The following is a 27,821-nucleotide window of genomic DNA, read 5'->3' as shown; positions in this document are numbered from 1 at the left end:
CTTATATGAGAAAATCCAAATGGTATATCATTAAAATAGCATTATAAATATTATCATGCAAAGGTTGTACTTGAAAAGGCAACCTATCAACTTTCACATCAGAACTCTTTTTTTTTTTTTTTTATGGTGATGAGGAGAAGAATGATCACTGGATTTATAGTTTGGTTTGCGATAAAAAGGACTAACATGCTCTTCATTATTACTAGAAAAACCATTTTTTTTAAATCATTCCCATCATCGACATGATTCTCGTATCGTTCAAAAAAATTTAGAAGTTGCTAGATTCACTTTCTCATTTCATCCAAGAGCATGAATTTCCCTCTTAAAATCTTATACCACCGAAAACTATGACTGTAAATCCAAACCTCTAATACCAACTCAAAACCAAGAAGAATGAAATAGGGTATTAAAAAGATCCCACATAAATGGTAGTTTATACCCTCCACTCTAAGATATAAAAAAGAGATATAGATAAAAATAACTTATCACTTAAATACAATAAAAATCATCATCATATAGATACAATGTTAAAAAAATAATATTTCACCACTCACAAAAAGATACAAAACTGATTAGAGTATCGAAAGGTCAAGCAAATACTTTAGATTCAATTTCAATATTATATTGATTATATATGATTGAATGTTCAATATATATTTGGATCAACCCTCGAGGTCTAGAAAATATTAATTACACACCCACCCCCTATGTATGTATACTAATATATATGATTTTAACTTATTGAGAATGTAAATAGACAATGAAAAAAACTAAATTGATAATTTGCATAGTAAAACTAAAACAACGATGACAATGAATGTTCATTGTTGAATCATGATTACACTGTTGAATGTTCATTGCGTGCCAAGTTTTGTTTTTATTTGACAAATTTCTTTTCTGATTATGATATTGCGGACTTCAGACTCGTAGCCTTACGCTGACAAGATTTACCTCCGATTTAATTAGAAAAGTATAGGAGAATTGAAGAAGTCAGCACTCAGGACTCAAGACCAGGACAAAGAAAGTTAAATGCATGTTAAACTACTTGAACATTAATTAAGAAAACCCGAGCACGCTTTCAATGTCAATGATCATCTGACTTTTTGGATCAAAAGTAGCCATTAGATTATACATTTATAGCATTTTGCGGTCAAAACTTCATTTAAGCTGGCTTGACTAGCTAGAGATGCATGAATGTTGAACGTCGGGCATAACAGTCTTATTAGGTTAATTTTTATATTTTTTTAATATGTTACTTGCCATTATGATTTAGTAACAATTGAGAATTACGGTTGCAATTATTTTTTAAAATAATTTATATTTTGAAATATATTAAAATAATTTTTTTTAATTTTTAAAATTAATTTTTTAAATTAGCGCATTAAAACGATCCAAAACATACAAAAAAAAATAATAATTTTTAATAAAAATAATTTTAAAATTTTTTAGAAACATGAGTTGGCCGTGTTTCCAAACAAACTCTTAATAAATAAATGATTAATCATAAAAATAACAAAAAGTGTAATTTGAGTACTGTTTGAGAGAAGATATAATAATACGATTTCATTATCAAATAATTAAGAAGCTATTCTAAAGTTTTCTATTTGTGACGTACTCCATCATTCAAGGTTTTCAATATTCCAATGGTATAAAATATTGTTCTTGGTCTATCAAAGAAATTAAATGAGGGGGGACTCGTTCATACTATATCATGATTTGATGCTAAAAAAAATTGATTTATCGTTCGGGACAGAACTAGCATTTTGCCTATGGCCCTCCATACTCTTGGAATTTCTTCGTTTCACCCCTAATTTTGAAGGCTATTTCATAAATTATTTATATTTGGCTCTTTTTCCAAAGCACACACATTAATAAAATAAATGAACGAAAAGCCTACATCTTCTAGCCCCCTTTCAGTTTTATTCTATTTTTCGAGTCCCTTGACATTTTTCATGCTGCCGCCACTGTTTCCACTTTCCACCTCGAATTTGTTCTCGTATGTTTAAAATAAAAGAATCTGTATCACCATAAAGGCATAACAAGCTCTTTTGAAAAAAAAATTAATTTGGTCTACCATAATTCTAATGGAAACTCACTGCTCATAGTTTATTAATTCATCCCTTTACCAGAAAATGAAAAAAAATAAAATTTGTCATCATGCGCCAGACAAGATTTGAAAAAAAAAGGGACATATAATTCTAGTAAATATTATAGCTTCTACAATTCTATCTTAACTTTTCATTGGTAAATTATTTTTATTTTTTAAAATTTTGTTTTTTAAAAATTTGATTTTTTTTTAAATTAATTTTTTTTATTTTTTAAATCGTTTTAATATTCTACATTAAAAATATTTTAAATTATTTTTTAAATTTTTTTAAATACTCCCTTCACCGAACTCCACCATTATTTTTTTAAATAACCTGCATGCTGCTCTGGGAAATTGTTTATAGTAGTTAAAAATTCACTATCACTCATTTAGTTTCTGAAATATTGCATGAAGACCCTGCAAATTGAGCATTATTTCTGGCCCGTAATTATATGTTTAAATTTCTCTCCCCACCCCAATCTAGGTATCCACTTTATCGCATTTTGGGTGTTCAGTGTTAATTCATTAACTTTTAAAAAATACGAAACATGGTTAAGGATGCATGGTTATATGTGGTGTTTTATTTCCTGATCCTGCTCGAGAGGATAAGCTGATTTGGAAAGCACATACTAATGGTGAGTTTTCAGTTCGGAGTGCTTAGGAATTATCCAGATGTAAGAATCCTAGAGTTAGTTGGCATAAATCAATCTGGGGTTCTTTCAAAATTCCCAGACACAATTTTGTTTCTTGGTTGGCTGTTCATAATAGCAAGATATGGCAAATTGCTCTGGGAAGGCAGGTTACTGCTACTTGTGTGCTGTTTGGAAATGCTGATGAGGATCGTGACCATCTTTTCTTTGAGTATCCTTGCTCAAAGGCTATCTAGAGTTATGTCTTGCTGAGATCTGGATATCGCAGAAGTCCAGGGAGCTGGTCTTTCGATTAGAAGTGGGTTGTGGCAAATTTGCAAAGATACAATTTAGGAACAAATCTTGGGACTTATAGTATGGAGTCAGGTCTATCAAAGTCCCACACATCACCAATCATAAAGTCAAAAAAATCTCAAAATAGGCAAATTCAAAAATAGTACACGACAGCAACGTTAATTAATTAATGAAGTCCTAACCCATAACAGCCCAAACATCCTGACCATGGCGTGCTCTCCAATTCCAATGCTTCCGTGAACACAATCGTATATAGATATTTGGAAGGGTTACTGGTCTCCATACCATGACACCACCGTTGATATCTTACCAAATCTCTAGTCGGGTATTTTTACTGCTTCCAGTGCAGATGCAAGAAGGATATGGACACTTTCTACTTTTACTTCGAACATAAAACAGAATATGAGAAATAAATTTGTATTCAAGTGCAGTCGAGAATAAGTTTTTCCCTTTGCCAAAAGATTCAAGAAAGTGGAAATTGACAACGTATCCGAAGCTCGAAACACTACTATAAACAAAAAGGCCTGGCATGCAAACAGATGAGAGACGAGTCAGTTGTGTGGTCTGAGGAGGTGAGGCCCTTCGTCCTAAAAGATTCGAATTTCAGACACAGGGAGAGATGCCCTTGAGATGGTCCATGGGGGTAGGTCACTCATAGCTGGAGCTAGGGACTACATGCATGAAGAAAACAAAGAATCCTTTTCTTTTGCTTTCTTGACAGGAGAGAGGGATCTAAGGCTGAACTGTGATGGGATCAAATAAAGCGAAGATATTGCTATTATCATTTCCAACAAAGTAAATCATACTTCCATTGTCCTAAATTTTGATAGAAACATAATTATTTATTTCATCACCCTTCTTTGATCAAGGTCCCAGGGTGCGCGCGGGGAAAGAGAGGAGGGTAGCTCCTGCTAAGCTGTCTCTTGCTCTTAATTTGTGCTTTCTTTACACATGTATAGTTCTTCTGAAGTTCAATGGTCATACCAAGTATACTTATTATTTTCTTATCCCTTGTTTAACAGAAGATTTAACGTGTTTTGGGTATCCAATATAGAGTATATATAGGCAGATAGCTCCCATGTTTTTTCCATTTTAAACCCAAACATTCCAAATCTTTAATGATTTAGAACAAATTAGTACAGGTATACCTGTTGTTTCCTTCTCCTAATTAATTTTCTAATTTTCTTTGATTGTTTTTTAACAATCTCTTACTGCTGGGCTAGAAGACAATTGATCAGTTGGTCAAGGGGCTGATGTCGGAAGTAGTGAAGTACAAAGGGAAGAAAAGGACCCGCTTCCCCTGAAAACCTTTATCTTTTATCATTCAAACAGTTCTGGCTAGGGAATCTAGGTTTGTCTGTTCGAGTATCCTATCCTTGTTCTTCCCCTGATAACCTTTATCTTTCTTCCATATTTAGCGTCCTTTTATATATATATATATATGGTATAACGCTAATTACTCCTCCTGATGTTGCTCAGAAATCAGAATACCGACACTACTGAGCATGGGAGACATATTATTTAGAAAAGTTAAACCCGTCATATAATTTTTTTGAATTGTGTAAATATTTTTTTAATATTAATTCCAATGACAAAAGATCATTTAAAAAATTCATTTGTATTTTAAAATTAATAAAACTATTTATTGATTATAACTGATTAATACAACTCCAATCAAAATATTTTTTTTTACATAAAAATATATTAAACAAATTTTAACACTTTTAACCAATATATAGGAATAACTCTCCAACATATAAATGTCATTTTGGAGCTGTAAAAATAAGAGATGAAAGCAACAAAAAAGAAAAGAAAAGTCTTTTTTTTTTTAGCTTTCCATTTAGCACATCCATTGAAGATTCCCTTGCAATGTATACATTTAACTTGGACCATTAGTTTGAAACGAAATAATTCGAACCCAATATTAATCTAGTAAATACAGGAACTCATTGATGCTCGCATTATAGCAAACACTAGCTATTTAATATGTGATCCGCGGGCGAGATATTTGTTTTTCAATAAAAAAAAATTGAACATGAAAGTTTTTTTATATGCTGTTTTTACGTAAGAATATTAAGTGTAAATAAAAAAAACTTATGTACCAATTTAATTAAACAAATTAAGAATTATTTATGTCAATAAATAAAAAAATATATTATTAACAATAACTAAATATGTATTTGAAAAAATCAAGAGGTAGATGTAAATTAAGATATTTGATCTCGCAATATGGATCATTTGTTCAATTGTGTTCAATAACTTTGTTTATTTGTATCAACTTTTTATTTAATCAAATGATAGTAGAAATAAAAACATATAAAATTGATTGAATAAAATAAAATAAAATATCTCACAAGGTTGCATCTATTACAAATACTATCCAGAAATAAATTTTAATTATATAAAACATAAAAAAACTATAGATGAATTAATTAGAATAATCTCTTAACAAATTATATAGATATAAACTAATTTAAAAAAACATTATTTAAAAAAAGCTAAATACAAAAAAAATAAGAAATAAGAGAGAATGAGTATTAATTTAAATATAAATTATAAAATTATTTAAAATAAACATAAAAAAAGCATGTTTTTTCAAAAGACAAATTTTAAAAAGAAAAAAGTTAGGTATCATTAAGCTTGACTTGTTCAATTAGTAAGGGCTCACACACAGGTCTGCAAGAGCAAGCCAGTGCGTGAGCCTTATATTTAAAAAAATATAATTGAAGCAGATGATATTTTATCTGCTCCAATATTTTTAAAAATTTATTTTTTAGATGATGTATCGTTTATATTTTCTTAGATTTGATCATTATGATAGCTAAAAAAAATAGGGTTTTTGTTTATTTTTCATTCAAAAACTCATTTTCAACTAATTTTTTACCTAAAATATCTAATAGAAAAAAGCCTAAAGAACTTGTTAATTAAACCATAGATAGCCTTGAATAACCAAAAGCACTTGGGAACTCGATACCTCCATTTTGAAAAGAATCACAATTCTAGTTTTGGGAAAAATATAGCAGTACTCCCAGTGTTAATATTTGAAAAATTATTAAATACAGAAATGTCTAGCATTTCAAATTCATTTTTTCTAAAAAAATCTTAAATCATAAAATGGAAATACAAAAAACAACTCTCTCTTGGGAAAAACTATATTATAAAGGGAAGAGGCCGTTAATATACTTATTTTAACCTCGACGGTCCTTCAATGCCTTTGTTATCTTAAAATCTTTTAATTTATTTTCTCTTCTGACCATTAGATCTGGGAATTGATTATTAACATCGTTGAAGAAATCTTTCTTATAGCATCACAAACCCACATAAGGGATACATAAAATGGAAACCTCAAAAAGTGTAAAGAAGACCTCATAAAGAATTAAAAAAAAAATCATATAAATTGTAAATAAAATTAAAACACATCACGTCTACAGTTCTTGATCCAGAATTATTAAAGAATACACGTTAAATTAATTTGTACATTTTTTACCAACAGACACTGGGATTGAACGATTCAACACGAGATTACAATCCAAATATTATATATATATATATTCAATAAATGTGTTCATATTCATGAAAATTATTGGACGTGCTTATAAACCTCGTCCCTTCTAAAAAGTAGGTCAAGGATGTCCACTGCACGAGAATATGTTTATTTTTTCGTGCAAAGAAATTTTGATTTCAACATACTTTTTTTAGTTTATAATTTCAAAAGATTTTGAGTTAAATCATATTTTGTTTGATGACTTGTAAACCAAATTAACGATAAGGTTGTGATAGTAATTAAATTGGTAATATTCTACTCTAAATACTCTAACAAAAAAAAAGCATCAGGTCAAAATTTTTGGTAAACTCTATTTAATTTCAGATTTCACTATACATCTCGTAAAAGAATTTCCAAGCTGGATTCAGAGAGCCCAAGATGGCAGGCAAAAAGGACAAACGACAGTTGGGTTTGGAGGGCCAGGAATTATTTGCCGTCCCTTGCAGTGTGGTACTAAGCTCAAGGATCCGCAAAAGCCCATTACATATACAGCAGAACCTGGATGCCTTATTAAGCCTAGGGTCCGCAAAAGCCCATTACATAATGGGCCTAGAATGAATGTATCGGACTCTTGGGTTAGGTTAGAATCCAAATTCTAAAATCATACTGCATCTCATTTTCGTTTTTCTCCACTCCCTTTTCGGTAACGGTATATCATATCTCATAGGATAAAAAATTAGAGGATATATAAAAAAAACCCTTCAATTCAAAAAGAATGAGGATGGAAGTTATGTTTTAATTTTTTTAATGATTTAATCTTATTTAATTGTAAAAAAAAGAGATAAGTCCTGATAAAATATAAAAAAATTGACTATTCTATCAAACTCAGTTTTTTTTGTTTTTTCTTCGGCAGAAATGAAATAATTAATAATCATTTAGTCATTTAATATTGAAATGCACTATGTTTTTAAGTATTTCTTAAGAAAAAAAATGATGTTACAAATATTTATTGAGTATTTTTTTATACATATAATATAATTTTTAATCACAAAAGACCCTTATAAATACCTATCAATCTTTACAAATACACATTCATCACAATTATATATTATTATTCTTAGTCATTTATAATATAGAGATTTATAGGACACTGCATACGTCTATTGAAACAGAAACAACCATTTATAAACGTAATTTAATATAAATTAAATTTATAGTGTCTAGTATAAAAGTATTAGATACAAAATTCTGTGTGGTGCAGAACCTGTGACAGACTGACTGTGTTCGATTTGTTACCGTTACAAACTGGTTTTCATGAATGATATTGGACATATTAAGAATTAGGGAAAAAACAAATTGCTGTTAAATAAACATTTTCATCGTCAAACTTTAGATCGAGCTTTAATGTGTCGATAATGTAATATATTGAAATGTTTAGCTTCTTGTTTTATTTCTGCAAGTACCTGTTTTTGTCAGATTTTTCCTACCTATGCATTTCTTTGCAATTCAATGGAGATCCATTATGAAAATAACTATAAATGTAGTAATAAGAATTTGTGCCTTCAAATATTCTCACCTTGTAGTAGCTCCATGCCTCCTGGCCTGAAGGGGCAGTATAGCATAGTGGACGATCACTGCAGAAAGCCACTCTAGCAAATTGATAGATAGAGGGATCCAGTAACAGGGCCAGTAGAAGTTGATAGGTAACAGGTAGAAGTCTTCTCCAGTTTCTCACTAGGATCAGTTTCAAATATCAGTATGAAGAGAGATTCAAAGCCACCCTCTGTTAGTGCTCTCGCTGTCAGGTTTACGTACCTTACCCCAAGCAGCTTCTGGAACAGGCGGTCCTGCCTTCACTGCAATTTTAGATATAGATAATCAGCAAACATACTTGTGTACTTGAAATAAAGTTTGATGTTCAGTTCACCTTGATCGTGCTCAAATACGATTGCTCACAATAAATTAGCTATATTTAGGATTTGTTGTATCAACTTACAGTGGTGCCAGATGTTACGGGCTATCGTCTCTGCCTTCTTGCCCCATTCATGGAACTTATGGATCACAGGTTCAAAGATTTTATGGCTTGACTTCTCTGATTTTTCTACTGCAGTATAAGCCACGTAAGGATACTAATAGATTTGTTGGTACTCAACGGCAACCCATAAGGCAGCTTGCCGGATGTCAGGGTGGACATTAGGTGCTGCTGGTGGTCCCATGATGTGGGTGCCCCATTTCTTGGTTTCCTCATCAGATAATGGTGGTGGATGAAGCTGCGAACCCTCTGTGACAGTGGGCGGTGGGGGTGGTTCTTGAAATTCTGCTCCTGTAGCTTTAGGAGCTGATAATGGTGGGACTGGTACTTCATGTTGCTGTGTCTGTTGAGACGTGCTTGTCATTCTGACCGGCTAGAACTGGATGCAAGGTAGATGTGGCAAGAACAAAAACTACCAGTGCGAGATTGAATTTTCCTTTGTAAAGGCTGATTGTTTTTATGGAGCTTATAGAGTGCTGTCTAAATATAGAGGTTCAAGGTTTGGGTGTTCTACAGCCTACGCACACGTATTTCTTTGCATTGAAGAAAACATATAAACCAGCCTTCTAGAGTGGAAACATCCTTAGCCTGTTAGCCACATGCTCTGTCGAGAAGGGCTATCTAGGTGAACAGGTGGCAATGCCAGAGAACTTTTTGGCCGCTTGACCGATTGAAATTATCAGGAGAAGAATCGAAGTTTATAGATAGACACCATTAATTAATTTAATAGCTTGGCTGTTTTTTGTTTAAATATCCGAATATGTTACAGCAACCTTGATTTAATGGGTCCAGCCAAGGGACCTCGTAAACTGATCCTATTCTAATTTAACTATGCATTTGCGTGCTCTTAATTATCTGTCTTCGGAAGTTACCAATTCACCTGAATATCAGAATCCCGGCGTTTTGCTGAAAAAACTTCATTTTAGACAGTCCTATCTGAATATATGTAGGTTGAAGAGTCCATCATGTTTCTTAGACTATAACTGTGCTCTAGCAATCAAATTACGACGGTTTTGGCTGCTTAAAAGTTTTCCTTTCAACAACAACACTGCCAAATGCAGAGGGATTATCTCAACTTGCACAATAGATAAACCTTCTTAGATTTTCTTTGATCATGTCATGTTATTGTCCTTGACCATTTGATAACCTTTGGATGAAATGGCAAGGCATGGCTACGAATTAATGTAAAGATAAAATCACGGGGTTTTTTGGAATTCCAATTCTCGCAAATATTAAAGTTCACAAAAAACCGAAATGAACCCATTATAGAATTGAAGCCCTAAAATGACAAGCCATCCGGGTCTCTCTGTTTTTTTTTTCTTTAATGTTGACAGCATTTCATTCATAGAAACTCGAGTTTTGAGGAGTCTTTAAGTATTTAGCCAGCTATCTCCGTTCACGATGCTGTTAAGGCTTTTGCAAATTAAGAAATGGAAAACGATGTTGAATGCGGTGGAGGGTGGGAAAAGTATATCAGAAAATATATCCAAATGCAACTCCGTTTTCAAAAGTCTACATAACTACATAAACAACAATCAAAGAAAAGAATACATGATAGAAGAGGATAAATGAATGACAACAGGAAAACCAAAAGAAAACTCCCTTCAGACAACAAAAAATAAATCCACTAGAAACAGTGAAAATCAAAATTTTGAAGGGCATGAAGGATTCAACTCCAAATGCAATCATTGGCTAAGCAACAACTGGTTGAATTGCAATTCCTGCTTCCTTGAAACTTGACACGCTCTCTGATAGATTTTGCAAGGCTTTCTCGAAATTAACGAAACCCATAAACCAGAAGTCGTGCCCATCGGTGCTGACAATTTGAATGTACTTCCTTGATGGATTTTCCGGCATGGTCTCCGAGCTGACTGTGCTTATTTTGTCCAAGGGTATCATAAGCTGCTCAAAATAAGTTATTATTGAATTCATTAGTACCATGATATACACGGATGGCTATAGCAAGATAGAAAACTTAGTTTGAGCTTTGATTGCCAAAGATATTTAGTTTTGTTTTGCTGTATCTCCGTGAACTACCCTTTTATATATGCACGATTTCTCTCAACTTGATCACCTTTTGTTTGCAATTTAACAGAGCTTAACTATATATATAATAATAGCTTTGAATGTAGTAAAATCTATCCGACTTGGTGTCTAGCGATGTATTTACCTTGTAGTAGCTCCACGCCTCCTCTCCTGAAGGAGCAGTATGGCACAGAGGACGGTCGCTGCAGAACGCGACTCGAGCAGTTGATAGATAGAGCGTCCCGGCAACAGGGCCAGTAGATGTTGAGAGGTAACAAGCAAAAGTCTTCTTAAGCTTCTCATTAGGATCAGTTTCAAATATATGCTTGAAGAGAGACTCAAAGCCACCCTCTGTGATTGCTTTCGCCGTCAGGTTTACCTTACCCCAGGCAGCTTTCGGCACAGATGGCGCTGTGCTAACTGCATTAAAGTGTGTGTGCAGGTGCGTGTTAAAACAGATCAGAAATAAGATTGGAAGATACACTTGAACTAAATTTGTTGTCCCCTTTGATGCCAGAAAATCGCTACTCTATCATGGTCACAGTCACAGTGATGATCAGTTAGCTAAATTTAATATTTCATGGTTTGTGAACATCAACTTACGATTGTGCCACATGTTACGGGCTACGGTCTCTGCCTTCTTGCCCCATTCCTGAAACTTATGGATCACAGGTTCAAAAGATTTCTGGGTTGTCATTTCTGATTTGTCAATGGGAGTATAAACCAGGTATGGGTGCTCGGGGATTTGCTGGTGCTCACTGGCATTCCATAAGGCAGCCTGTTGGTTGTCAGGGTGGACGTTAGGAGCTGCTGCTGGTCCCATGATGTGGGTGCCCCATTTCTTGGGATTCTCATCCGATGCTGGCGAGTGATCATTAGGGTGGGATTCCTCCGTGACAGTGGCAGATGAGGTTGGTTCATGGAATTCTGCCTCTCGATCAGCCTTAGGTGGTGGTGGAGGTACTTGTTGGATTTCTGCCTCTTGAGGAGTGCCTGTCATCTTTACTGAATGGAAGGTAAATGTGGGAAAACACAAAAAGCGGCAGTTCAAGATTGGTTATCTGATTCAGTGAGAACTCTTTGGAAGAATTGATGGTTTGGTTGGTGCTAATAAACTTTTGATTTATAGAAGTTCAATTCACGGGTTATCCATATTATATAATTTTGCAGACACGGTTTCGTTTTCTTTGCAATGAAGAAAGATGAAAGATCAACCTTCTAGATTAGCAAGAATGTGTTCAGCCTCTTAGCCAGCCATATAAATTATGCTCTTTCTAGATATTTTGAAAACGGGTGCCATTGTCAAAGCTCCGCTTGATATTATCACGGATAGAAAAGAAGGTTTGTCTGCTTTGCATCAACAAAGTAACAAAATATCTAAAAAAATATTAATTTTTCACTTGTCGACCGATTCATCATCACGGTAAGAAAGGAAGGTTTGGCTGCTTTGCTTTGAAATACCCAAACATGTCATCAGGTGAAAGCAACATCTCTCTCTTTTTTTAAAGGAACAGGAACCTAAGGTATTGATTAACACTGAAATATGTATATTTTTTTAAGTATTTTTTATTTAAAAATCTATTAAAATACTTTGATGATATTTTTTTGCATGAAAAGAAATTTAATAACACCAAAATCGATATTTTTAATGGTAGAAATGTAGTTAATCAATAATTTTCTCTTTTTTATTTTATTTTTTTATGACTATTTTTCTGATTTCAAAGTTTATGAATTGGAAGGTAAAATAAATGAATTTTAGTAAAGAAATGTGAAACCTACAAAAAAAAGAAACCAAAAAGGTAAAACTGAGAATTATTGGGATCAAACTATAATTCCCCATGCCAAACTGGAAAGGGGTTGCATTTGTTTGGTTGTGTCAATGTTGGTTCCTGTTGTTTTAATTTTCTAAGATTGATAAAATTAAATCATGTTTTGCAACATTATGGAGGAAACCTCAAAAAAGCCCTCAGCCTATAGGGCTAATCTTGGTTAGGTCTAAATATATTTTTCATCTAGATTAAATCCTCTATGTATTAATGAATTCTCAATCAAATCATTATGCTAATTTAGGTTAATGTAATGATTAAGTAATCATGGGATAACGAGAATAAATTATACTAATAAATACAAGAGTTTTGTGTGTGTGTGTGTAAAGTGTGGTCTACATGTGAGATTCACGTGATTCAAAAGTAAAAATCTTAGAAAATTTGCTTGTTTTTGTAAATAATTTTTTTAAAAAAAAAATCACACCATCCTCGAGTGTTACTTAGTATCATCAATGAAGGATTTGATTGAGACTTCATTCTTACATTTCGGATTTAATTATTGTGAATCTAATCTAAACTCGCTTCAAAGTTTGGGGATTTTTAGAAGGTTTGCCTAACAAAAGGAAATTGAAGCCAACCCGATAAATAATTACCCAATATAAATGAATGAATATTTTTTTATATTTACCTTACTAGATGTATAATAAAAATAATATAAATATTGTAAAATCTGACCCAAATTCCCATTAACCTAACTCAAAATATATATTTATATTATATTGATATATTTTTAGAATATTTAGATTTTTTTAATATTATATATATATATATATATCCAAAATAAATAATCATTTGCTATTCATTATCTATTAAAAAATATATAGATATTTATATCTAACTCATCTTATCCACATCCAAAATAAATAATTATAAACTATAGATTATCTATTAAAAAGAAACATCCATATCCATGTCTAACTCGTTGAATCTCGAATATTCATTAGTATTATTTTTTTTATTTAAGTAGTTATCATATTACGTGTTCTGCACATGATTAGCATTGGTTGTCAGGGTGGACATTATGTGCTGGCGGTGGTCCCATGACGTGGCTGCCCCATTTCTTGGTTTCCTCATCCGATATTGGTGGTGGTTGAAGCGGCGACCCCTCTGTGACAGTGGACGATGAGGGTGGCTCATGAGATTCGGCTACCGTAGCTTTAGGAGCTGATAATGCTGGGACTTGGGACTTCATGTTGCTGTGCCTGTTGAGGTGAGCTTGTCATTTTGACCGACTAGAACTGAATGGAAGGGAGATGTGGCAAGAGCAAAAACTATCGTGCGTTTTGATTGTTTTTATGGAGCCTACACGCACGTATTTCTTTGCATTGAAGAAAGCAGATTTTTTTATTATTATTTTTTTTTGGTGAATTGAAGAAAGTAGATGAATCAGCCTTCTAGATTGAAAGTGTCCCTGTTAGACATGACTCTTCCGAGGAGGACTATCTAGGTGAACAGGTGGCAATGCCAAATAACTTTTTGGCCGATTGAAATTATCAGGAGAAGAATCGAGAAGGTTTGTTTCTAGCTAGACACCATTAATAAATTTAACAGCCTGGCTGTTTTTGTTTATGATGTAATATCTAGAGTGAATAAAAATTAGGATTTTAAAATTCTAAGGTTATAGCTGAGATTTTTTAGAAATATAGATAAAACTCTATTAAGTTTGGAATTTAATAATTTTTAATAAAAAAAAATAAGTTAAACATCCCTATTTTTAGTCTTAATTTAAAAAAATTGATAGTTACATGAATTCAAATAGCATTAGAATTCATATATTAAGCAAAAACTTTGTAAATCTTAACAATTAAATAAATATTATAATGAAAATATTTATATCATATAATTAAAAGGAAAATTAGTGTCTCTTGTCATTCCCTACCACTTGCAAGTTAAATATTAGAAATTCAACTTATTTTTTTGTTTTTAGATAGTGTTTGGTTATTGTTTTAAGAAAACAAAATATATAATAAAAATAAAAGAAATAAGACAAAAAAAAAAGACGGATAAAATTTTATTTGATAGTTATGATTCTTATACTAAACAAATCCTTGTAAATTTTAAAAATTAAATAAATGTTATAATAAAAATAATTATGTCATAAATTAAAAAATAATATCCCACGATCAGTTTAAATATCCGAATATGCTATCAGCAACCTTTAATTTAATGGGATCATGTCAAAGGGACCTCATAAACTGACCTATTCTAATTTAACTATGCATTTGCGTACTCTTAATTGTCTGTCTTCGAAAGTTACCATTTCACCTCCGGTAGGAGTTCTTGTAGCAACCCTAGCTTCTAAGCAATAAGGTTGATTTGTGTATTGCTAAATCTCAAGCTGATTAATTAGTATTAATACTAATTAGAGCTTGAGGAAGCAATTGTCTGTTTTCTCTACAATTGATTTGTCATATCCTTTGCCGACATAGTGCCCGATCGGTTGATTTGTTAAGTAGCCACCGACATGGAGCTTTTTAACTTTTATTTGTGATTCACTTTCAATGATTTGTGGTGGCAGCCTGCAACTCCGCTATTAATTCACTTTCGGCGGTGGGGATGGATTCTCTGCTCTTAGCATTTGCTGAAAAAACTTCATTTTAGACAGTCCTCCTGCGCTCTAGCAATCAAATTACGACGGTTTTGGCTGCGTAAAAGTTTTCCTTCCAACGACACTGCCCACTGCAGAGGGATTATCTCAACTTGCACATTGGATGAACCTCCTTAGATTTTCTTTGATCACGTCATGTTGTTTTCGTTGACCATTTGAAATTATTTTGGATGAAATGGAAAGACAATACTACGAATTAATGTTAAGATCAAATCACGGCGTTCTTTGGAATTCCAATACTCGTAAATATTCGTTCACAAAAAAAAAAAAGAAATGAGCCCATTATAGAATTGAAGCCCTAAAATGACAAGCCATCCGGGTCTCTTTTTTTTTCTTTTCTTTAATGGGTGACAGCATTTCATTCATAGAAACTCGAATTTTGAGGAGTCTTTTTAAGTATTTGCCCGCTATACTCCGTTCACGATGCTGTTGAGGCTTTTGCAAATTAAGAATGCGGTGGGTGGGTGGAGAAAGTATATCAGAAAATATATCCAACTGCAACTCCGTTTTCAAAAATCTACATAACTATATAATCAACAATCAAAGAAAAGAATACATGATAGAAGAGGATAAATGAATGACAAGAGGAAAAACAAAAGAAAACCCCCTTCAGACAACAAACAATAAATCCACTAGAAACAGTGAAAATCAAAATTTTGAAGGGCATGAAGGATTCAACTCCAAATGCAATCATTGGCTAAGCAACAACTGGTTGAATTGCAATTCCTGCTTCCTTGAAACTTGACACGCTCTCTGATAGATTTTGCAAGGCTTTCTCGAAATTAACGAAACCCATAAACCAGAAGTCGTGCCCATCGGTGCTGACAATTTGAATGAAATTCCTTGATGGATTTTCCAGCATGGTCTCCGAGCTGACTGTACTTATTTTGTCCAAGGGTATCATAACCTGCTCAAAATAAATTATTATTGAATTCATCAGTACACCATGATATACACGGATGGCTATAGCAAGATAGAAAACTTAGTTTGAGTTTTATTGCTAAAGATATTTATTTTTGTTTCGCTGTATCTCCGTGAACTACCCTTTTGTACATGCACGATTTCTCTCAACTTCACCTTTTGTTTGGAATTTAACAGAGCTTAACTATATATAATAATAGCTATGAATGTAGTAAAATCTATCCGACTTGGTGTCTAGTGATGTATTTACCTTGTAATAGCTCCACGCCTCCTCCCCTGAAGGAGCAGTATGGCACAGAGGACGGTCACTGCAGAACGCGACACGAGCAGTTGATAGATAGAGCGTCCCGGCAACAGGGCCAGTAGATGTTGAAAGGTAACAAGCAAAACTCTTCTTCAGCTTCTCATTAGGATCCGTTTCAAATATATGCTTGAAGAGAGACTCAAAGCCACCCTCAGTGATTGCTTTCACCGTCAGGTTTACCTTACCCCAGGCAGCTTGTGGCACAGATGGCGCTGTGCTAACTGCATTAAAGTGTATGTGCAGGTGCGTGTTAAAAACAGATCAGAAATAAGATTGGAAGATACACTTGAACTAAATTTGTTGTCCGTTTTGATGCCAGAAATACGCTACTCTATCATGGTCACAGTCACAGTGATGATCAATTAGCTAAATTTAATATTTCATGGTTTGTGAACATCAACTTACGATTGTGCCAGATGTTACGGGCTACGGTCTCTGCCATCTTGCCCCATTCCTGAAACTTATGGATCACAGGTTCAAAAGATTTCTGGGTTGTCATTTCTGATTTGTCAATGGGAGTATAAACCAGGTATGGGTGCTCGGGGATTTGCTGGTGCTCACTGGCATTCCATAAGGCAGCCTGTTGGTTGTCAGGGTGGACGTTAGGTGCTGCTGGAGGTCCCATGATGTGGGTGCCCCATTTCTTGGTTTTCTCATCCGATGCTGGTGGGTGATCCTTAGGGTGGGATTCCTCCGTGACAGTGGCAGATGAGGTTGGTCCATGGAGTTCTGCCTCTTGATCAGCCTTTGGAGATGGTGGTGGTGGAGGTACTTGTTGGGTTTCTGTCTCTTGAGGAGTGCCTGTCATCTTTACTAAATGGGGAATTGAATGGAAGGTAAAAGGGGGAAAACACAAAAAGCGGCAGAACAAGATTGGTTATCTGATTCAGTGAGAACTCTTTGGAAGAATTGATGGTTTGGTTGGTGCTAATAAACTTTTGATTTATAGAAGTTCAATTCATGGGTTATCCATATTATATAATTTTGCAGACACGGTTTCGTTTTCTTTGCAATGAAGAAAGATGAAAGATCAACCTTCTAGATTAGCAAGAATGTGTTCAGCCTCTTTAGCCAGCCATGTAAATTATGCTCTTTCTAGATATTTTGAAAACGGGTGCCATTGTCAAAGCTCCGCTTCATATTATCACGGATAGAAAAGAAGGTTTGTCTGCTTTGCATCAGCAAATTAACATGAATGGAAAATATCTAAAAAAATACTAGTTTAATATTTTGAATTATGCTCTTCCCAGATGTAGGATATTTTGAAGACGGATGACAATGTAGGATATTTCTAGATTAGCAAAAAAATACAAATTTTTATTTGCTTCGGTTTTTTGAACTGGCACTAGAAGTTGTACATGGATTTTAATTACAGTCGTGAGTGTGTTTTATTTTTCATTTTTTTTCTCTAAATAATTTTTCAAAAATAGAGAAACAAAATTTTGAACTAAGAAGAAGAATGGAGAGAAATAAAAACGTTGATAGATAACTGTTCAAATATTAAATTTTATGATACATCTAAATCCAATCATTAAGACTTGATTTGTAAATTCGATATGGTTGGGTGCTGACGTGTCATATTGTGTCTCGTTTACAATCCGCCACGTAAGGAAAAGTTTACTGGTTGGGTATGACATGGCATCCATGGATGGGTGAGGAGACCTTTTGGATCATTGACTATTTAAAGGGTCTTGACCAAGATGTGATCGACTTAGGACATCCCTGGTTGGTTGATGTAACATATTCATCAGCTTTAATGACAAATCGTACATACATTACATGCAAATTATCGAAGCATGTGACATTTTTTTTTATGCAACAGGTAGTATATTAAATTCAAGTTTATTTTTATATTTTAAAAAAAATTAAATTTTTTTATTAATTTTTTTAAAATTAATATTTTATTATTGTTTTTAAATCATTTTAATGTACTTATATAAAAAATAATTTTAAAAAAATAAAAAAATAATTTTAATAAAATAATTACAACCACACTTAATTAAAAAAATAAATTTTGGCTACATATTTAAATATGATGGATTGCATTCTCCACTTCAAACATTTTATGTTTTTATAAATTCAAAGATTATAAATTAAAATTGTGTATTTTTTATTATTATAACTATTAATTAAATTGAAAAACTTATGGTATACTATAATTAGGTATCAAATCTTGACTATAACACTCATTGAACAACTAGATTTTAGTGGTATAAAGTTACTAACTCATTTTTTTTTTCAATTCCTTAATTTCATTATTTCTTCAAATTCATCTATCAAAAACATATAAAATCACTTCCAATTATTTTCTATCAATCTAAGACTATTAGTATGACATTCACTCCTTAAGGTTTCGTTTTCTTTTTATACTCCAAATTATTATGTAATTACTAATATACACATTATTACTTATAATACCCTTAATAAATAAAAAGGGCATAATAGAAAACCTAATTAATTATTTTATTTTAATTATTATTGCTATTTTTTTAAAATCCATATATATATATATATATATATATGTATGTATGTATGTATGTATGTATCAAAATATGTGAAATGTTTTAGTTATCCCTCAACCATAGTAACCTAAAATTACTCATTAAAGGATAATGTTGTCCTTTCCTATTCAATTTTTCATAGTATCACAGACACATTAGTAGCCTCAATTGATGAGTCAGCCTTCTACAAACACAACAGGAAATACATAGCATCAACAAGTTACATGCAGTAGCAGAAGATCAGAGTCATACCAACAGCAGAAAAAACTCCAGCGACAGCAACTTCAAAACATGCACAGCAATAGTAGCAACTGTTAAGATTGTCCAAAAATATTAGATAATAATAATTAAGACAAAAGCATATATACTTAGTTTATGATCATGAAATTCATCAGATCATAGTAAATTTTCTATCATAACAAAAAGCTTATATATAAAAGATTCTAACACGCATTATAAGCATATATCAAACTTGATATTGATATAAAAATAAGGTCTTAGCAAGCATACTAGTCATACAACATATTTTTGAATAAATTAAAACAAAACAAAAAAAGTTATTTATTTTTTAAAATACTTTAAAATTAATCAAGTTTTATTACTGTTAATGATCAATTCTTTGTTTTTAAAGTTTTATTGCTCCTTGCTTGATGCAATAGAATTTTTTCAATAAATTTCTCAAGATTACAGCATCAACACCTTATTTTAATGGACTCCTAAACAATATCTAATGAATCAATAAAATATTACTTAATAATACATGTACAATGACAGAATCTAAACTCTAGATTTGATGAAATTTTGAGAGGAAAAACAAAAGTTCAAAACCCGAACACAATGCTAGAAAATAAGGTAAAAAGAAGTGGCAAATTTTGTCAAAACAATACAAAATTAACTAACACCAAACATTCTTCTTCAACTTCTTTTTTATAGATAATTTTAGCAACCAAAAGTTAATGGACATCCTCTACTAATAACTTTAATTACCCACAATAAACTAGAATTAAACATAAATATTTTTTATTAAAATCAGGTGACTTTTGAGCTGGAAAAATTTGTTCATGAAACCTCGGAAGAGTTCTGGAAAAACTTATCAGATCTTTCCTTTCATTAAATGGACTCATTAAATGGACAAAGCAATGGGCTAGGTTGAAAAAAATATTCTTTATGGACCAAGATCAAGTCCAAATTTTAATTGAAAAAAAAAAATATTTTAATAACTAAAAAATTATTTTACACCTAGAAGCACACATGTGTAGGTTTAATCCCAAAGCTCAATTTCCTTTAGACATCTCTCATTTAAAAGCTTTGATGTTTTTTGAAACTAATTTTAACTTCTCAACTTTCCACTTAATAAACATAAAAAAGGTTATATTTCTTTTTTACGTGGAATAGAGTTTTTGGTTTTACAAAAATATATTAACTAAGAATTTTTTAAGATCAATTTCTCATTTGCCTATATTTTTTTAAATCATGTTAATGTTTCATATTAAATTGCGTATATTAAAGATTAAATTTTCATAAAATTTTAATCGAAAAAGTGAGTAAACTCCCCTTTTAATTTGATTTCAAATATGTTCATGTAACCATATTCTTAGATAAATTTTCCAACAACACAACACATCATTAGTAGCCCTTTAAAAGTTGCAATATTTATTGCAACAATAACAACTATTTTTTCTATAACTAACCTCAGCAAAGGGACGTCAAAGATCTTAGATGAGGTAGTATGGTATGTTTTTAATGGCACATGAAAAGTAAAATTTGCCTTCGAAGAACTTGTTCTAGTTATCCGTAAATTATCAGATCAAGATATTGAAGACTTGCATATCTTTCTCAAAAAATAAAAATAAAGAAAAGACATCCTCGAATTGGCTTCGTTTGTGAAGTTCCGAAAAATTCTTAGTGTTTGAACTCTAGACGACCCTATTTAAGAAAGAGCCTTCTATTTCTAAATGAATGTTTAAGAATATTAGTTTAAGGAAAGTATTGTTAAGATAAAAAAAAAAGTGTTTAAAATTTTTATATAACTAGTTAATTAGAATTCTTAATGAATTAGAATTTAAAATTCTTGTTGAAAAAAGGATATTTTGAACTTATAATCTATCTATAAATATATAAATATAAGGGGCAATATATGCTGTTAAGGTTTTTGCAAATTAAGAAATGGAAAACGATGTTGAATGCGGAAAAGTATATCAGAAAATAGATCCAAATGCAACTCCGTTTTCAAAAATCTACATCACTACATAAACAACAATCAAAGAAAAGAATAATACATGATAGAAGAGGATAAATGAATGACAACAGGAAAACCAAAAGAAAACTCCCTTCAGACAACAAACAATAAATCCACTAGAAACAGTGAAAATCAAAATTTTGAAGGGCATGAAGGATTCAACTCCAAATGCAATCATTGGCTAAGCAACAACTGGTTGAATTGCAATTCCTGCTTCCTTGAAACTTGACACGCTCTCTGATAGATTTTGCAAGGCTTTCTCGAAATTAACGAAACCCATAAACCAGAAGTCGTGCCCATCGGTGCTGACAATTTGAATGTACTTCCTTGATGGATTTTCCAGCATGATCTCCGAGCTGACTGTGCTTATTTTGTCCAAGGGTATCATAACCTGCTCAAAATAAGTTATTATTGAATTCATTAAGTACCATGATATACACGGACGGCTATAGCAAGATAGAAAGTTTAGTTTGAGCTTTGATTGCCAAAGATATTTAGTTTTGTTTTGCTGTATCTCCGTGAACAACCCTTTTATATATGCACGATTTCTCTCAACTTCACCTTTTGTTTGCAATTTAACAGAGCTTAACTATATATAATAATAGCTATGAATGTAGTAAAATCTATCCGACTTGGTGTCTAGCGATGTATTTACCTTGTAGTAGCTCCACGCCTCCTCCCCTGAAGGAGCAGTATGGCACAGAGGACGGTCGCTGCAGAACGCGACTCGAGCAGTTGATAGATAGAGCGTCCCGGCAACAGGGCCAGTAGATGTTGAGAGGTAACAAGCAAAAGTCTTCTTCAGCTTCTCATTAGGATCGGTTTCAAATATATGCTTGAAGAGAGACTCAAAGCCACCCTCTGTTATTGCTTTCGCCGTCAGGTTTACCTTACCCCAGGCAGTTTGTGGCACAGATGGCCCTGTGCTAACTGCATTAAAGTGTATGTGCAGGTGCGTGTTAAAAACAGATCAGAAATAAGATTGGAAGATACACTTGAACTAAATTTGTTGTCCGCTTTGATGCCAGAAAATCACTACTCTATCATGGTCAAAGTCATAGTGATGATCAATTAGCTAAATTTAATATTTCATGGTTTGTGAACATCAACTTACGATTGTGCCACATGTTACGGGCTACGGTCTCTGCCTTCTTGCCCCATTCCTGAAACTTATGGATCACAGGTTCAAAAGATTTCTGGGTTGACTTTTCTGATTTGTCAATGGGAGTATAAACCAGGTATGGGTGCTCGGGGATTTGCTGGTGCTCACTGGCATTCCATAAGGCAGCCTGTTGGTTGTCAGGGTGGACGTTAGGAGCTGCTGCTGGTCCCATGATGTGGGTGCCCCATTTATTGGGTTTCTCATCCGATGCTGGTGGGTGATCATTAGGGTGGGATTCCTCCGTGACAGTGGCAGATGAGGTTGGTTCATGGAATTCTGCCTCTTGATCAGCCTTAGGTGGTGGTGGTGGAGGTACTTGTTGGGTTTCTGCCTCTTGATCAGCCTTTGGAGATGGTGGAGGTGGTGGGTGTTGGGTTTCTGTCTCTTGAGGAGTGCTTGTCATCTTTACTGAATGGAAGGTAAAAGTGGGAAAACAGAAAAAGCGGCAGTTCAAGATTGGTTATCTGATTCAGTGAGAACTCTTTGGAAGATTTGATGGTTACATTGGTGCTAATAAACTGTTGATTTATAGAAGTTCAATTCATGGGTTATCCATATATTGTATAATTTCCAGACACGGTTTCGTTTTCGTTGTAATGAAGAAAGATGAAAAATCAACCTTCTAGATTACTAAGAAGGTGTTCAGCCTCTTAGCCAGCCATATAAATCATGCTCTTTCTAGATATTTTGAAAACGGCTGCCATTGTCAAAGCACCGCTTGATATTATCACGGATAGAAAAGAAGGTTTGTCTGCTTTGCATCAACAAATTAATAAAATATCTAAAAAATTTTAAAAAAATAAAAATTATCATAATATCAAATATATAATTATAGAAATTAGTACTCCTTTTTTATAAAAAATTTATTTAGAATAATATTTAATATTTTGTATGAAATTAAAGATAAACAAATTTAATTAATGCTATAAGATCATGTTAAAAATTTATTAAAATAATATAAATAGAAAACGTATTTTTGAATTTTCATTAACATATTTTTTTTAGTTTAATGTGGGTGTTCGGGCCAGCTTGCACGTACCTCAATTAATTTTACGGATCCTGAAATTAACAACCATATATTTTTAATCTTTAATTTTACGGATCCTAAAATTAACAACCATATATTTTTAATCTTTAATATAAACAGATATGTTTTTTTCCATAAAATTCCCGACACTCTACGAAGGTGTTATCCTCTTAGTGTGAAAAGTTGAGTCACTTTCACTGCATAAACTCTTAGCCCAGTCCATCTAGGCAAAATGCATGATAAAATTAAAAACTTAAAACTACAAGGATCAACTTGTACTTTTCCATGCCAAAGTGAAAAGGGGCTGCATTTGTTTGGTCGTGTCATTGCTGATCCCTGTTGTTTCAAATTTTTAAAATTGATAAAATCTAAACTAAAAGAATGATTTTGGACCAGGACCTGAAGATAGCTCGTTCCATGAGATAAATATAATATCTTCTGTCTCCTTTAACGAAGTTTTGAATTGTAACGTAATATTTTTTTGAATGGGAAATAGCTCGAAGTTCATCTTTGTTGTTTGCTAGAGGTATGATAGGACGGAGAGAGATCCACTGATAAGGCGGTTGTGGTGACATTTCTATTCTGTACCAAAACCATCTGTCTCGGTTCTGACCACAAGGCGAAGCCGAAAGGAGGGCATTTCTCAGCGACGGAGTTCTTCCTAACCGCCCCTTATCAGTGTTGCTCCTTCTTGTCTTTTTGAAGAAATAGAAATAAATCAAGGTTTGAAGCCTAGGGGTTTCACTATCTGCTCTAACGGACTCTGCCTTCTTGGGGCATCTTAGTCGGGAATCAAAGTCTCTTTCTGAAGAACTTCCTTCGTTCCACCGTACCTTCTTCCTTCCTCTCAAAACAAAGGATTCTTCTTCGATTGCAATTAGTTCCGTGCTTTATCTAAGTGGACAAATTAATGAGCATTGGTTCCTCCTTCCCTGCTTACCAGTCCTATTTAACCACTTTTTTTTTCATCATCTTCTTTCTTATCTTCTTCTTCCTTCTCTTATCTTTTAGTTACTTTGAGAGATAGGCAAAACTTTCCTGTTTATTTTGGCTTTTTTTTTCCTTTTTTTTATCATTTCATCACTAACTCTTTTTTTTTAAAAAAAAAAAAAAACTTCACACTACAATAAAATATGTAAAAGTACCAAACAATTATAAAATGAATTGCACCGAAACGGTATTTTTAAAATTTATATATATATATATTGAAAAAATATGAAAAAAAGATTAGACTTAGGTGCGCTGTGTGGATTTACAGTATATTTAAATGTTGAGAACAGTAAAAAAAATAAAATTGGCTGCTCTTTTAGTTTATACTAGTTTGTATATCCACGCCAGGCTACGAGGGGATCTAATTTTTTTAGATGGGAAAAAATATATAGGTTTAAGAAAATTCTTTGGTATTAATGTATTATTATTAAACTTGAAAATACAATTGTTTTAAATTATTTTATCATGATAAATTTTTATATAAATATATCTTTTATTTATCTTGATCAACGTAATGTTTTTAATTAGAATTATTTTTTATGTTTAAAAAAACATTATGATTGTTAAAGTAAAGTGTGATTAAAAGGTTAAAAAAATATAAATATGACAAAATCACATTCAAAATTAATTCAAATTCTTAATAAGAAAAAACTAGTTTCAATTGAGTTTTTACGAATAATTTATTATTAGTATTATTATTCTCAAATAAAATTCATAATAAATTTAAAAAATTATTAAAATTTATAATAATATTTAAGAATCATTTCAAAAGTAAATAATAAATAAATCTGATAATTTTTTTTTAGTGTAAAAAAAAAACAGAGAAAAAAATAAAAAACAACAAAGAGTTAGGCCCCGCGCGTCTAGCATTTCTTTGTTTTTTTATTAAGGTTATTTAAAATAAAAACATGACACAATTCAGAAAATATTTGCGCTCCCAGTTTCGAATCCATGACCTCTGACTTGTCCCCTGCGATAATCAATTCAGTTACGCTATGGGATTGTTATAGCCCAATTAAAAAAATTTAAAATATATTAAGAATAAATAAAATCCCTGAAAATTGATGTACCAGGTCATCCTACCAATCATTGATTGCAGGATTTGACCCAAATTTCATCTAAGATTCTTCATCCTCTAAAGATTTTGTTGGGACTGTTAGTGCTTAATGCTTAATTAACCAAGGAGGAGAAGTTAGCACGCCTATGCTAGCTCTCCACCGTTTTGAATTTTAAGATTATTTTCTTATTTTACCATCCAACGCGGTGGGAATTAAGTACGCTTAATGGAGTAATTTTCAAGCTTGGTCTTTGTGCGTAGGAAATTTAGAACATGCATCCAAACGCAACTTGAATTCTAACATTCATATTATTACGACATCTATGAAAAAAAAAGGTTATAGGTAAATACACTACAGAAAATTAAGAATAAATCAGAAGCTAATAAAAAAACCGATTCATGCTGCAACAAGAAATACACAACAAACAAGATAAGCAAAAATTTGAGCGCCATGGAGTATCCAACTGTAATTACATAATCGGCTAAACAACAACGGGCTGAACTGCGTATTCTGCTTCCCTGAGATTCGACGCCTTCTCTAAGAGATGGTGGGATGCCTTCTCAAAATTGACGAAACCCATGAACCAGAATTCGTGCCCGTCAATGGTGACAATCTGAATGTACTTCTCTGGTGGACTTTCTTTCATGATAACTGGGTTGACTGTGCTTATTTTTCCCAAGGGTATCATAACCTGCTCAAAGAAGTTTTCATTATTGAATTAATTAATACCAATATAGATGTTATAATTAGCCATAGATCGAAGATTTATTGTGAGGTGACCTGTGATTGTGTTGTATATGTTACAATTACAAAGTAGATTGAAGATATACTCAAGTTGCAATGCTATAGAATTTATGCACTTATAATACCAAAAATTAGTGTTTTAATTAACATTTTGCACCATCCGACAATGCAGGTTACCCTTATGGCCAACGTAGATTAGCTTCTTCTTTAGTTATTTCCGCAAATTCTTGTTTAGTCAGATTTTTCCTAACTTCACATTTGTAACTCATAACTACATGAAGATCCATGATCAAGAAAAACTTCAATGTACTAAAAAATGTCAGGATTTCTGCCTCGCAATTTATTTACCTTGTAGTAGCTCCAAGCCTCCTCTCCTGAAGGAGCAGTATAGCACAGAGGACGGTCACTGCAGAAAGCGACTCGAGCAGTTGATAGATAGAGCGTCCCGGCAACTGGGCCAGTAGATGTTGAAAGGTAACAAGCAAAAATCTTCATCAGCTTCTCATTAGGACCAGTTTCAAAAATCTGCTTGAAGAGAGACTCAAAGCCACCCTCTGTGATTGCTTTTGCGGTCAGGTTTACCTTACCCCACGCAGCTTGTGGCACAGATGGCCCTGTTTTAACTGCAATCAAATGTAAAAGTAGATATATGTTAGAAATAGTTCACAAACAAGAAAAAAAATTGTGTCAGCTCGTATGGCAGAAACTCGTTATACTGGCATTATAACATGCTCATTTCGCCACGATCATATGATATACATTATCAAGGTCAAGTTCGTATTTTATGAATGATTGCACAACAACTTACGATTTTGCCAGATGTTACGGGCTATGGTCTCTGTTTTCTTGCCCCATTCTTGGAATTTCTGAATCACGGGTTCCAATGATTTCTGGGCTGACTTTTCTGATTTTTCTACTGGTGTATAAACCAGGTATGGATACTCGTAGATTTGCTGGTGCTCACTGGCATTCCATAAGGCAGCTTGTTGATTTTCAGAGTGGACGTTAGGTGCCGCTGGGGCTCCCATGATGTGGGTGCCCAATTTCTTGGTTTCCTCGTCTGATGCCGGTGGTTGATTGTTAGGCTGTGATTCTTCTGTGACGGTGGCTGATGAGGTTGCTTCGTGGAATTCTGCCTCTTTAGCTTCAGGAGATGATTGTACTGTTGGGTATGACACACGTTGGGCTTCTGTCTCTTGAGGGGTGCTTGTCATCTTTACTTAAATGGGGGAATTGAATGGGAGGTAGATTTTGGGCAAAAGAGAAAAGCTGGCAGTTCAAAATTGATTGATTCTTTCAGTGGGCTTTTGTAAGATTTGATTGTTTTTTAGTACTAAAGCGCTAGGAGAGCTGCCCATTTATGGAGGTTCAGGTTTTGGCTGTTCATACTACCAATACACGGTTTCCTTTCCTTTGCAATGAAGACTCTCGATAAAATCAACCTTCTAGATTTGCAAGAACGTTCTTAGCCTGCTGTCCTATTATGCTCTTTCCAGATGCGGCATCTAGGTAAACGGAGAACCATTTTTGTCTTCTTGACATGTTGATGTGAGCAGGAGAAGAAACCAAGAAGTTTCTAGCAAGCTAGGTGCCATTTAGTGACTGTTTGGAGCAGTTTTTTATATTTTTTGAAAAAAAAATTATTTTAAATTATTATTTTTTATCATTTTGATATTAAAAATAAATCTTAAAATATATATATATATATTAATATATTTTTAAATAAAACAACTTTAAAAACAATACTTACAGTTATTCTAGACCTTTTAATAGCTCATCTTTTCTGGTTGGATAGCCAAACATGTCATCACCAACTTTAAGGTAGGGATGAGTAAAAAAACCGAATAACCGAGAAAACCGAAAAAAAATA

General features: G+C 32.9%; 4 protein-coding genes and 1 pseudogene across 4 annotated transcripts; all 5 read right to left on the bottom strand.

Moving 5' to 3' along the window:
- Positions 1-7,746: 7,746 nt before the first annotated feature.
- Positions 7,747-9,056, bottom strand: LOC133700749 (GEM-like protein 5; annotated as a pseudogene).
- Positions 9,057-10,019: 963 nt separating this feature from the next.
- LOC133701136 (GEM-like protein 5) lies at positions 10,020-11,764 on the bottom strand. The gene is made up of 3 exons (XM_062124955.1): positions 11,175-11,764; positions 10,717-10,991; positions 10,020-10,448 (listed from the first exon to the last, which is right to left on the bottom strand). The coding sequence occupies exons 1-3, from the start codon at positions 11,569-11,571 to the stop codon at positions 10,239-10,241; spliced, it is 882 nt and encodes a 293-aa protein (XP_061980939.1). The 5' UTR covers positions 11,572-11,764; the 3' UTR covers positions 10,020-10,238.
- A 3,717-nt stretch (positions 11,765-15,481) lies between these two features.
- Positions 15,482-17,274, bottom strand: LOC133702241 (GEM-like protein 5). The gene is made up of 3 exons (XM_062126536.1): positions 16,636-17,274; positions 16,177-16,451; positions 15,482-15,912 (listed from the first exon to the last, which is right to left on the bottom strand). The coding sequence occupies exons 1-3, from the start codon at positions 17,036-17,038 to the stop codon at positions 15,703-15,705; spliced, it is 888 nt and encodes a 295-aa protein (XP_061982520.1). The 5' UTR covers positions 17,039-17,274; the 3' UTR covers positions 15,482-15,702.
- A 3,636-nt stretch (positions 17,275-20,910) lies between these two features.
- Positions 20,911-22,695, bottom strand: LOC133701135 (GEM-like protein 5). The gene is made up of 3 exons (XM_062124954.1): positions 22,085-22,695; positions 21,626-21,900; positions 20,911-21,361 (listed from the first exon to the last, which is right to left on the bottom strand). Exons 1-3 carry the CDS (start codon positions 22,533-22,535, stop codon positions 21,152-21,154), a joined length of 936 nt encoding a protein of 311 aa, XP_061980938.1. The 5' UTR covers positions 22,536-22,695; the 3' UTR covers positions 20,911-21,151.
- Positions 22,696-25,587: 2,892 nt separating this feature from the next.
- Positions 25,588-27,355, bottom strand: LOC133701355 (GEM-like protein 5). The gene is made up of 3 exons (XM_062125244.1): positions 26,760-27,355; positions 26,300-26,574; positions 25,588-25,898 (listed from the first exon to the last, which is right to left on the bottom strand). Exons 1-3 carry the CDS (start codon positions 27,163-27,165, stop codon positions 25,689-25,691), a joined length of 891 nt encoding a protein of 296 aa, XP_061981228.1. The 5' UTR covers positions 27,166-27,355; the 3' UTR covers positions 25,588-25,688.
- Between the last annotated feature and the right edge of the window lie 466 nt (positions 27,356-27,821).

Source organism: Populus nigra, chromosome 8, assembly GCF_951802175.1.
Source record: "Populus nigra chromosome 8, ddPopNigr1.1, whole genome shotgun sequence".
Taxonomy (NCBI): Eukaryota; Viridiplantae; Streptophyta; class Magnoliopsida; order Malpighiales; family Salicaceae; genus Populus; species Populus nigra.
This window is presented reverse-complemented; position numbering and strand designations above follow the sequence as displayed.